Genomic DNA, 13,148 nt, shown 5'->3' with positions numbered 1-13,148 from the left:
TAACGTGATCGATTAACTTTTCTTATCCTTTTTCCTCTTAGGCTGTCTGTAGCAGACACGGTCTCTGCGTAGGTGCGAAAACTATCTACATCACCAAATTCACTATGATTCTGACCTTTCCGCTGAGTTATCCGATCAGTAAGTTCTTGGACTGCCTGCTCGGTGAAGAAATTGGAAATGTCTATAACCGGGAACGCCTGAAGGAGCTTGTCAGGGTAAGAATCAACAACTTTTCAATAAACCTACCGCGAAGATACATGATAAAAAAAAACTTGGGAAAATCAAAAAAAAAAAAAAGAAAAGAATAATATTACTATTAGCGTTAAGATTTAAAGTAGAGATGCGTATGAAATATACTTTTTTGAGCTGTTTATCGTAGTATAGGTTCTTGTCGGTTAGGCAAATTTTGCTTCTGATGGCCAGTTTCTATTTTTGGATCTTATTTGCGACATATTCATCACTGGTGTTATTAGCTCAAATGACCGCCGCACATTTGATCTTTATTACAGAATAGACGGTCGTTTGCGTGGCATTTAGCTTGATGGATACGCTTGAAAAATTCGCGGAGATTCGCAAACGATATTCAAGTTGAGTCAGAGTTTAAATTTGTCATTCGAAGTACATTTCACAATTGCATCAAAGCAATAGAAGATGCAAAATCCTGAGGTACGCAAAGATACGCAGTATTTTAATTTGCAACATTGTCTCAATGAAATAGTAAAATTTTCTAGTAAGAGCCTATCAGCGACCAGCGGCTCTCAAATTATTCCAATTGAAAGATATTGCATCGTGATATAAGGTGTATCGTGTCTTTGCATGCGGCTTCGGTGAAGATATCTCTTAGATAAGCCTTTCGTAACACAATCCTCGACACATGTTCCGCTGTTATTAGTCGGTGGATTGGATCGATCATATTCATGTCATTCTTCGCGACAAAAATCAAAGTCAATTGATTTCCGACGGATTGGATGAATTGTGTAACTCGTACTCCAGTTTCGTTGGCTCTAAAATTATGCATTCCTGCTTGAAGCTTGAGACTCATAATTATTAAATCATAAATTCAAGGTCGTCATGTCACACAATTCGATAAAGTATTTTTAACTCCCTTTCACACGTTGTTTCAAACATATTTGTTTCGTTTTACTCTCGCGATTAAAATGTAAGTCGAGGCTAATTATACATCATCTCGGTAACTAGATTTTGTGTGATGGTACCTCAAATAAGCAATCTTTAAATTTAGAATCGTGGATATATGGCTCTCTTCATCTCCTAGAACCAGGTCACACAAGTTTGTCAGGGAAAGCTCACTAAAAGCAAAGAGCTCTGCGATTTAGATTATTTATTCAGGTTTAATACCTTCGGATAAGGGTCTTTATTTTAATTATCCTTACAGTTCTTGTTTGTTGATTTTACAACTTGAGTCTCAACTCGAATGTATCCCGTAATCATCTTGCAAACGATCCGAACAATGTTCGAAAGCATATTTCTCTGTTTAAGCTTATATTTATCCAGTTTTTGGAGTAAGATACAGCAATTATTGTCTTACATCAAATTCACTTTAGAAAACATGCTTAGTCAAGATAGACTTTGAATTATTGGAAGGAAGTTCTTAGGAAATTATCACTTTCCCTGACAAATTACAGCTTTCTTTGAGATGCGAGACTTTGTTTTTAAAAGTAAACCATCCGTTTCGAATGTATAAATCTCATCGGAATTTTCCATTGATCTGTAAACGATTATTTTCCTATCAGTCATTCAAATTTTACGCTCGTAATAACTTACAAAAAATTTACCAGTTTTCAATTATTTTATGCTATACTACTCAGAATATTCCTCTGTTATTAAGAATCAAATTACAATAGGCGAATTAAAACAAAATAAAACGATACATCTTTCTAACGAATCAAGATTTGCGAATGTATGTGCAATTTAATAAAAATTTCAAGTTCAAATAATTAATGAGCATTTAAAAGCTGTCAAGGTCCCTCGGAATCTGAAACTACAAAGTATCGCCGCGTAATATGCAAATTATCTTCTTCATGTAAATAACATTAGAAATACCCGCCCAAAGTTTTGTCTGTATTCGCACGGTCATGTTAAGATGAAAAATATATTTTTTTTCTCGTAGAGAAGTTCTATTTCTGGCACTTAGAATGCTGAACATGTACGTGAAGTTCTAAATTAGCATGGATTCTATTAAACTCGTGACAAAATTTTGCACGTTCTCTGATAGTCGCGGCTTAGATTATACATATTTATATATATATAGGTACATATATTCAACGCACAGAATTATGTGACTTATTAATTAATCAATTAAAAATCTCAGAAGGCTATAGTATTTATCGATATCAGCGAGTATTGCAGAAGTAGTCTTTTTGACGTCACATTTTTTAATCAATAATACCGCCAATCGATTAATTAGCCCAACCTTCTATGTGACACAGACGATATAAATTGTGATGAAAAGTAATTAGTGCTCATCTGAAATGTCGCAACTACGGGTAATTCCGATGAACGCCAAACTATTATCTTGTCACGACCTGAAATAACTTATATATTTTCAAGCGTATCGGCAATTGACGATGCAGCGAATGATGAAAACGTGAATACTTATCATCGCTGAAATCAGTGTTCCACATTTTGAAAGTTTGATTGAAAACTGAGAGAGATCTAACGACCCTGAAGCTGTCAACTTTCGATAATCGCTTCATTGGTGTTTGCAATCAGATCCTACTGAATTCTGATCCGATCTTGATAATTTTTCATTGATTCATCGATCCGATATGATAACAAATTAGAGTTGGGGATTGAGAAAGTCGGTCGCAGTTTCTGTCTAACTCGATATACTATAACGTAAAACTTGATTCTCGACTTTCTGTCCAATGTTTGATAAATAGTTATTGATTGAAAGTAATTACAGTTGAGAAAATGTTTTTATCGATTTACTCCAAATTGCATCTGTGATGTCTTAAAATAATTAACAAGATATCAAATGTACAGTCTGGTTAAAAACGTTCAAGTTGATTACCTTCGATTATATCCCTCGAACATTTGTATAGCAATTTTTTTTTTTTTTTCTTTGAAAGGATTTGATCGTTGTTCCGATCCAGATATCTTGCATAAAATTCTTTTATTGAATACTGATAAAATTGCGCTCCAAGGCTGGTTTTACCAACATTTGCTCAATGATGTGTCAATATCATTATCTTTCCGCATTTCAATGATCCGATAACAGAGAAATTGAAGGCTCGAATTTTGATAATCATCTGATCTTTGTATGGGTTTTATCATTTTTTATTAACGTCATTTCACAAGATAATGAGTAATGTTGACGACATCTTGAAAGCATGGAGTAATGATATAATTGGATATTTGAAAGCAATAATAATCTATGTAAGCTTTAATATATTCACCAAAACTATGAGCAGCTTGTCGAAAATGTGTGATTCATTGTGTTTTTCATCAAATGTAAAATGAGTTTTACATAAAGAAAATCAAACACGCGACAGCTCGGCGTATTTTTTTTACGTCAATTCTATTTAGTATACAATGTAATATCACTTCGATTTAATATTTCAATTATAATACGAACATTATACTCAGAATATGAAATGTCTTATCTCCGTTAATCCCCTATCCACTTATTCATTCTGTCTGGCAATTTTATTTTGTTACAGATTACGAGAGATTATAACGACTTAGAAAAGGAAGAAGTGAATATCATTTCAGGCGCACTTGAACTCAGAAAGAAGACGGTTTCCGATGTGATGACTCGTATTGAAGACGTCTATATGCTATCCTATGATGCTATCCTAGACTTTGAAACTGTCTCTGAAATCATGAAGTCTGGTAAGCTTTTCAGATCAATATTAGAAATACATTTTAACCGTCACAAAAGTTTATACAGGCGCGTCGGTGAATCATTAAATCTTATGTTTAATTTGTTAAATCATTCAAAAGTTGGATCGTATTAAAGTTTTTCTTCGTATCGGACCTACTCTACTATCTACTCGACTGGCTGTGAGATAAGATTAATTAATAACTCAGTAAATCTTTATCTGTCTGGTATTACGTGATATTGTAACAATCCCTTGGAGAAAAAAAATCAAAATCTCAGTCGAGATGTAATTGCTATACTTACGACTTTGAATAACGATGAATTTTAATACTTATATCCATGTAGAATATCACATTTTATCATTTTGTCAAGAATTCTACTTTTTCTAAGCTTTTTCATAGCTGAAAAATACCTCCATTGAATCAATACCATCAATTTTCTATGTTTCCGAATAGTCCCAAATGATCAAGACCTTTGACCCGTCATAAATATGCAACAATATCTGTTTTCTTCCAACAGGATTTTCACGTATACCTGTATTTGAGGGCTCACGAAATAACATTGTCACCATGCTGTACACCAAGGACCTTGCGTTCATTGATCCAGATGATAACACACCATTGAAAACTCTGTGCCAGTTCTATCAAAACTCGTGTAACTTTGTGTTTGAAGATGTTACACTGGACGTTATGTTCAAACACTTTAAAGAAGGTAAAGTATACGTACCGCGAATAAGGATGCTCTCTATTCCTGAAGACTATGTTATATCGTCCTCTACTTACAATGAGATTGATCGATTTTCACTTCTATTTTTGCCAATAACTTTATATATAATTCATTACCAAGCTGTGACCTAATCGCAAAACGAAAGATGATATTAAACGAATCGTCACATCTACAAAGATGTACGTAGTACAAATTTCATACACACATGTATCTATAACGATGTCTTTCTATTCGCAGGACACAAAGGCCACATGGCTTTTGTTCACAGAGTGAATAACGAAGGTGAAGGCGATCCGTTCTACGAAGTAGTCGGTTTAGTGACTCTGGAAGATGTCATCGAAGAATTGATTCAAGCTGAAATTATGGATGAAACTGATGTGTTTAGTAAGTATACTGATGCCAGTATGATAATTTTTTGGTTTGAAATCTCTGTCGAGTTTTGTTACGCCTAATTCTAATTCACGTTACTTCTTTCTGTCAACAGCCGACAATCGAAGTAAACGAAGGCGACAGGCTAATCCGAAGGACTTTACTGTCTTTGCCGAAAAGAAAGAAAACCAACGTATACACATTTCACCCCAGTTGACCCTCGCCATGTTCCAATATCTTTCCACCAGTAAGCTTTAGCCTCAACACCTTCTTGGTTTTTGAATTATCTTTGAACATATATATTACCCACCATGTGCCATCAAATATTTGAAAAAAATCTTTTTTTTAATAACGTTCGTTTCAGCTGTTGATCCCTTCAAACCTGATACCATATCAGAAACAATTCTACGTCGCCTGTTGAAACAAGACATCATATATCACATAAAAATAAAGAATCGTGAAAAGGCAAGAAACGATCCAGCTACGGTAATTTATCAACAAGGCAAACCGGTAGATTATTTCGTTCTGATACTGGAGGGTCGTGTAGAAGTTACGGTCGGTAGGGAAAATATGATGTTCGAAAGCGGTCCGTTCACTTACTTTGGGACGCAGGCTTTGACCGCCAATATCGGCGTTGGTAAGTAACGACCTAATTAATTTTGGCAGCAGTATTACCTGTTAATTTTTCCGCAAGTTTATCTGTGAATTTAATAAACGTTTATCTACATATCTTTGTTTTGTTTACAGCAGCGGAGTCACCTATAAATGCAAGTCCGCAAACATTGGGCAGTATACAGTCGGTGAATCTAGACTCTATGCTGCGCCACACATTCGTACCAGATTACACCGTGCGTGCAGTTACCGAAGTATTCTACGTGAGAATAAAACGGTCTCTATATTTGGCAGCAAAACGAGCTTCGCTGTTGGAACGCAGTCAAAAGGATCCTCAACCTAGCCAGGATCAATTTGACGACGAAGTAGAAAAGGTATCGTCGATATTTCTTTTTTCGCTAGCTCACTCACGTGTGCAATTACCAGTAATTGCAGACAATTGCCTAATAAAGCGCATTATCATGATCATTGAATTCCGAAAAAACAACCATCTCTGCCGATTGTTACTAAAATTTCTTAAATTACATGTAAAAAAGTATGCTTAAGTTTTTGCCAGATTTTATAATATAACAATTAAGCCCACATAGTGCTTGATCATTTCCTACCAATTTTTAACCTTATGGTGTCCCTTTAAATACTCGTGGCTCTCTTATTTGTTTGTTGAAACTGCAACATTACACGCAGAAAACTGCAGATGTTGAAATGAAAATAGACCGATTATTTCTTGGTCTTTGTTATATTGACTTACATATGCTTTGAGTTAATATTTGCTTATAATTTCTTGGATCCGCGCCCTTGCCAAATTTGAAGGCAAAAACGTGGAACCTTTGAATGGTTTCTGGTCATGGGTCAGTCCAGTAGTTTTTTTTTTTTTTTGTATCACATAATGTGAGTTTAGAAAATATTCACATTTTCTTGAAGCTACTTCATTCACTGGACGAAGATGACCGAAGTGCCCCGGAATCACCAATATTGTCGAGATCGAATAAGGAAAAAGAAAGAGATAAAGAAAAAGAAAAGGACAGTCATCAGACACCTCTGCATGTTGCTGCACCGTCGTCCCCATTACCAGTGAGTGCCAGTCCTGTTACGAATGCCAAGTTTATCTCACCTAAAGGGGGTCAAATTTACAACGGCGAGATCAAAGGTTCACCAAGAAAGGTCTGCTTCAGCATTTTCCACTTGTTTCGCTTAATTTATGACAAAAAAAATAAAAAATAACAAACTTTGACGCGCAAATGCTTACGTCTTAAGGGAGTGTCCTGGTCGATTTCGACGTTGATATATATATATAACGCAATAAATGCCATAACATCCTCATTCTATACGCCATTATAAACAAAAACAGTCCAACACATTTTCATTTGACACAGAAAAAAAGAAATGGCATGAATTCTACGAATTTGCTACTGCGATTTCGCAAAATCTGTAATTTCTTTACTTCTATCTCAAATAAAGATATAGTCAGTGTTTTTGTTCATAATTGTGTATAGAATGGGGCTATTAAACTATTTTTTGCGGTTGAGGTACATTGACTTTAATATTTGGAGATGTATACGTCACGTCGGTATCGACCAGGGCTGCCCTTTAAGAAGATGCTACAGTGAGTCCCTACCGACCGAGTAAAATTTCACTTATATCAGACCATCACATAAGCCTACGCATCACTGTCACAAAAAAGCTACTAATAGTCAAAATAAATGAAATTTTACGTGGGCAGTATAGACTAACTATCACATCCTTCAAGCTTTCCAAGTCATTTCGAGTGTGGAGTGACATAACCGATTTAACAGTATACATGAGAATTCATCCCATATTTTCTTAAAATGTCAGCCGGATTTGAAATTTTTTGTAATATGAGCTCTGTCATATGATGAAGTCTGCTCTGGTCATAGACAGAACCGATAAATTATTGTGTGGATCAATAATTGAATATTTTAAGGAATACCTTGAAGCTCGTTTCATAGAAAAATTAATCGATAAAAAATCTGGATGATATTTATTCAGACCTAGATGACTAGTGCACAATTTCAACAGTCCAATCGAATAGGGGTCCAACCTCGGAATGAAAAATAATAAGTTATAAACTTGCATAAATCTTTCTTTTGACATTTTATAAGTTACCTCAGATGTCTCATAGAGTCTCGTGTATGCGAGTCAAGACGTTCAAGGTCATAGATCGCAAAAACCGTTTTTTTTTTTTGTAAATATCTTGTTTCCTTCGCTCTAAATAACATTTGAAGTTATTAGAAAAGTTGTACAGCATAAAATTCTCGAGAAATTTGATCCTAAGTCTTATTTTATACAATTGATCGTTCTTGAAATAGAGCGCGAAGAGTAGGAAATTTATGCCGATTCTTCTCGGTCATGCGACACTGTCCTCAAAACTCTACGTGCGATTGGAGAAACGTAAATACCATAATAATAGTGAAAAACAGTGACATTATACTCTGTCGATAAAAACTGACCATAGCATCCTCTTAATGCAGCATGGCTTTGCTACGAGCTTCAATTTTCTCAATACTCGCTAAATTTCCCAAGATCTACGCGCAACTTTGATTCATTGAAATCGAAAACAATTCCAGAGTTGGTAAACTGGTGTCCCAAGTTTGAAGCGATTGATATGAAATCTAACTGGCACAGAAGCAAATTTTTAACAAAAAGACAATGACTTGTCCGAGTGTTGGTACTGATTTTCAATGCGTAACATGTTACTGAACGTCTATAAAATTAGCAACACAAGTTTTGTCTGTCAATTTTTTAACACAGCCAAGTGTATTAATGTGTTTAAACATTTACAACAGATTCAGGAAGAGTCTGGTTCTCAGGTGCCAACGTCTGGTACGGATCTTGACGCAGAAATCCAGGCTCGACAGTTAGAAGCTCGTATTATATCTGGATTAGTAGCACAAGAACATGAACACGAACAAGAAGAAAGTACTAACTTGTTGCCTAAACAAGATCGTTCTTAACACATAGAAAACGGTCGAAATGGTTCGGCCGTAATCACAATCGACGAAGCAACGAAGAAGAAAGAAGGCAACGAGGAACACCAATTAGCGTGACATAACCCGAAAAACTAGGTAATTTGTTTATCGAATTGATCGATTGTTACGAGGCATGTCTAAACAATACAACTTCTATGTACTTAGCAGGTGAGAAAGTTCGCGCTGATCTCATTTTAATTTTGAATAATGCAGGCAAACTTTACCTAGGGGAACGCAAACTTACGGCCATAGTACCTATAAATCGTGTCTTAACTATTAGTCACTCGATTCAGAGAGAAAAAAAATTTATGCAGTAAAAAAAAAATTATTATTAATAACAATAATAATAATAATATTAATATAAATAATAATATTAATAATAATAATAATAATGATAATAGAAATAAAGAGAAAGGAACTTTGTCATTTAGTAGTCTTACTGCTGCTATATATTTGTTTGGTATTTCTGTATTTTGTATTCGATAATTTAAAGAATTCATTACAAGTATCTATATACATACATACATATATACATATGTATATGTATATATAGGTATAACATATACAATACGTATAGCATTTGTAAATATCACATCTTTTTACTTGCTTCAATCCCATTCTATTTATTAATAAAAATGAATATGAATGGAATCGAAATGAAAAAGTACGGAGTAATTCAGTAAAAACTTTTTGTTACTTAAGACTCTAGAAGAAACTGCAATTGACGATGTACAGTTTATAACATTATATTGTCAATATAGTTTATAATATACCAGTGAGTCAACATGAACGCTGCGGAAATGAGGCATATGCAGAAGTTTTATCGGAATGCAAAGACATTACACTTAAACTTATAAGTAACCAGAGATAATATTACGTTTTATTATCTAGAGAATTTTGAACAGTAGCACCAGAATCAGCGAATTTACGAATGAGCTTAGACTTTTAATTTTATATTGTATATTGTATTTTATTGAATTACTCCGCATGTGATGAAATATGACTTAAACATGAGATTAATGTATTTTCCATTTACAAAAGAAGAAAACGAAAAAAAAAAAACAAATAACATTAACGAACCACCATCCTTTATTACGTTATGTCAAACACACAGCCTTATAATTCCACGGCTTGGTATGGCGCGAATATTGTATAAATGGTAATGTTGTGTAATTATTTAGGGCGTAAAAAATCACAGAGTACGTTAGAAAGTGAGATGAAAATTGCGTAAGAAAGTTATCCCGACAGTTTGGACAGTTTCTTCATGCACATTATGTTTTTTGAATCGCAAAACTTTTTTTTTTTTTTCCTTTTTCTCATACAAACATCCCGGTATAACATCAGAACATGGTTTCTTGCGAACGTTAACATAAAACACATCACTCTTGCGAGTGCGACAGCATTTATCCCGACTCCATTCTCATACGTTTCTACCTTTCCTATATTCTATTATTGGGATTAGTAAAATCCTGTAATCACACTAATGAGTTATTCAGAATAATGAAATCACCTAATGCGAAAGTTATGTTGCAAATTTACGATATTACTTTCGGTGAGACTTCAAGTTTCGATGACATTCTAAGGACGAAATTCACAATATTGGAGCTACTCATAAAAATTGGTGCAAAAATTGTTGCTAATAAGGTAAAGAAATTATTTTTCACTGAAAATTGTGTTGCTGAGTCAAGGCGGAGGTGTTTTTCAAACTTTCGATCGAGTCATACATTCTCACTAATTATCCTCTCGTTAGAATGACATGATCACAAACTCGAGTATATGCGATCCTTTTGAGTTTTATTCACGATTATTCGTACATCGTATCAGCTCATCGACGTTTTACTATTATAGAATAAATCTTGTCAATATTTTCTCACTTCAGTTTTTCAGTTCTCCGAATGTGTGATCCAGTGAATAATAATTATACGATTAACTAGAAGTAAAATGTAGACTTTTTATAGTTTCACTTTAATTCGCTTATGTACTTTTATAATTTTAAAGTTCAAACCTGAGATTCTGAGATTAATTGAAAATTAACATGTTTTTTTCTGATTTCGTAAAACATGTGATAGTATGCAGACACGAATAAAGAAAGTGGAAAAAGGAGATAGCGAAAGTGAAAGTGTATGGGAGGGAATAAAGAAAGGAGAAAACGAAATATCGGCACAAATAAAAAATGAATAATAACTGAAAACACTATTAAAACTAATTACTGCCATATTTTAGTATGTTATGAATTGTTGTTGTTTTTACATTGTAATTGTTAATTTATTGATAAATAGTAAATTATAACAGACAAAACAATCAGGCTGGAAAGTAGTTTTTGACTTATTGTATTGGCATCACAAAATTCTGTCCAATTGAGTTGGTTGGACAAAATTGTCGCCGATAAAACCTTGAAAGCTATCGGATATTCTGCTCCAAAGTATTGTCTGCGATAGCCCAGCAACATTGAAAAATCTTTGCGATCGAAAAACGAAAATGCTTTTGTCTCGACAGTTTATAATTACTAATCAAGTAACAGTTTTCGACGATGCTACTCGTTTTATTATTTTATTTTTCTTTTCTTCAAGCTTGTTATTACCGAATGAGATGATCCGTTGAAACGTATTAACTAAGATGTATGAAACGCATGACAGTTGGTTTTTCACAGAGCATTTTCTTCCTTGAATAACAATATGAAATAATAATACTGATTGGTATGTGTCTGAGTGTAACTGGAAAAAATTATTAATCATTGCGCTGATCCAGATGATGCAATTTTCATTTTCTTGATTTTTCTGAGTTGTTCAGTGTTTTCTTTGCCAGCCAAAAGCAGAGGAGAGTCACATATTCTGTATAAACATACGTCGATAGAATTGGGGGAAATGTTAATACTGTACGTACTTATTACCATCGCAGTAGTCTATATATGTTTAATGGCAAGTAAACGTTTAAATTTCAAATTTTATTCTCAGAAATTATGAAATCAAAAGTTAGAAATCGACAGATTAAACGAACCTCTTGAAACTTTATGCCGAATTAAATTTTTAACGGGTTGCAATTTTTTTCTAGTAAAATTTATTACTATTATGTACTTATAAGGAATCATTTTATCTTTTATATTTTTAATATTTATCTGTTATAATCCAAAATTAAGGCTGTGCTATTGACTTTTAATGTTGCAAAATTTTAATGCGTGTTATACGCATGCAAGCAAGGTTTATGGTACTCGTTGGACATGAGTGGAAAGAAAGGAGAAAAAAAAAAATGCTGATGGACGAAAAGAAGGTGAAAAAAATGGATTTTTGTGCAATTTTTTTTAAGTCGGTAGCCTTATATCAGCCGAAAACAAAGTTTTGGTACGACACTTCGTAAGTACAGTACTTGGAATTGAAACTTGGCAAAAGTTTTCTTTCTATATCTTCTAACTCACATCGTTGAGAAGGTGAAATTTTAATGTTCAAAGTTTGCCGCGCATGTTATAATAACATGATCATGAAATGAAGTATAAAGAAGAACCCAAATTTCTAATGCAATAAGTGTTAAGAGAGTTGTATATGTATATTTACAGAGAGAGAAAGAAAAAATTATATAACATACGTATGGTAGAATATATTGTTGCAAAAAATACTGTTACATAAAATGAAATCAAGTGCAATCAAGTACGTAAATATTCTAAATAACGTTTGCATAAAAAAGAAAAAATATCTTATGCTTCATTTATCAAAATACAATACGGTTTTTCTCTCCAGTTAATTCTTGATTCACGTACCTACGTAGATTTGTATCTACATATAAATTCAATTCGGTCCATAAATATCCGTTTATGCACTACAATCCGAAGGTATTAGTATTGCGAAGTACATTGCCAACGTAAAATGATACCTTTGAACATAGTGCTAATAATTAATTCTGTAACTTGAAACGAGCCCGAGGAATAACAAATAATCAATAACTGAGTTTGTAATCGAGTTTTTTTATTTTTCAACCTGGTCTTTTCAAATTATCTCTTACGATAATTGAAATTTAGTCGTCAATTAATGATATTGAATAATACCCGTTCCTTTTTTTCAAATCTCACCAACTGCTATGCCTTAGTTTCACAATCAATTTATATCAAAGATCTGTCAAACAAAACTACAAGTTGCAATTCTTTGTACGTATGTACAAACAAATATTTATTCAACCCGAAGCAACAATTGTACGAGCAGCCTTCGCAGAAAAAGAGCCAATGTTTTATGAAAACTTGTATTCACTTGCTAAATCTACTGAGCAATAGTTTTGGTCTTATGGAGTACAGGCTGATTATTATTACCAATGTTCTGAGTTTTACAATAAATGGAAAAACTTTCCGAGTCGTCGTTTTAACCGTCATGTTTCTGCATGCAGATAATCAATGAACATTTAAAGGTATAAATAATTCATGTCAAAGGTAAAGTTGTAGTTATTAAAAAAAAAATTATTTTCCTCTTTATTTATTTATTTTTTTTTTTTTCATTTTTTATTGTTTTTTTTTTTTTTTTTTTTTGTTGTTGATATAAAAGGTATTGTTGTTGCGATTAATGTTAAAATGATGTATTTAATAAAGGAACCAACTACTTTAAAACCGAATACACAGTATGGATATAATATAT

At 33.4% G+C, this 13,148-nt stretch overlaps 1 protein-coding gene across 4 annotated transcripts in view; it reads left to right on the top strand.

The window, feature by feature from the left end:
* LOC124178575 (unextended protein) overlaps positions 1-12,135 on the top strand; it is a 50,546-nt gene extending 38,411 nt beyond the window's left edge. The window contains exons 6-14 of one of the 4 annotated variants that reach the window (XM_046562014.1): positions 42-215; positions 3,681-3,852; positions 4,361-4,552; positions 4,805-4,951; positions 5,052-5,183; positions 5,304-5,573; positions 5,684-5,922; positions 6,470-6,709; positions 8,353-12,135. In XM_046562014.1, the coding sequence (XP_046417970.1) occupies positions 42-215; positions 3,681-3,852; positions 4,361-4,552; positions 4,805-4,951; positions 5,052-5,183; positions 5,304-5,573; positions 5,684-5,922; positions 6,470-6,709; positions 8,353-8,520 (1,734 nt within the window). In that variant the 3' untranslated portion in view covers positions 8,521-12,135. Of the gene's footprint in view, positions 1-41; positions 216-3,680; positions 3,853-4,360; positions 4,553-4,804; positions 4,952-5,051; positions 5,184-5,300; positions 5,574-5,683; positions 5,923-6,469; positions 6,710-8,352 lie in introns of all 4 variants that reach the window. The other 3 variants (XM_046562015.1, XM_046562013.1, XM_046562016.1) reach the window with 3 other exon arrangements.
* The last annotated feature ends 1,013 nt before the right edge of the window (positions 12,136-13,148 follow it).

This window comes from Neodiprion fabricii, chromosome 3 (genome assembly GCF_021155785.1).
Source record: "Neodiprion fabricii isolate iyNeoFabr1 chromosome 3, iyNeoFabr1.1, whole genome shotgun sequence".
Taxonomy (NCBI): Eukaryota; Metazoa; Arthropoda; class Insecta; order Hymenoptera; family Diprionidae; genus Neodiprion; species Neodiprion fabricii.
The sequence above is the reverse complement of the archived record's forward strand: the minus strand, read 5'-3'. Positions and strand labels throughout refer to the sequence as shown.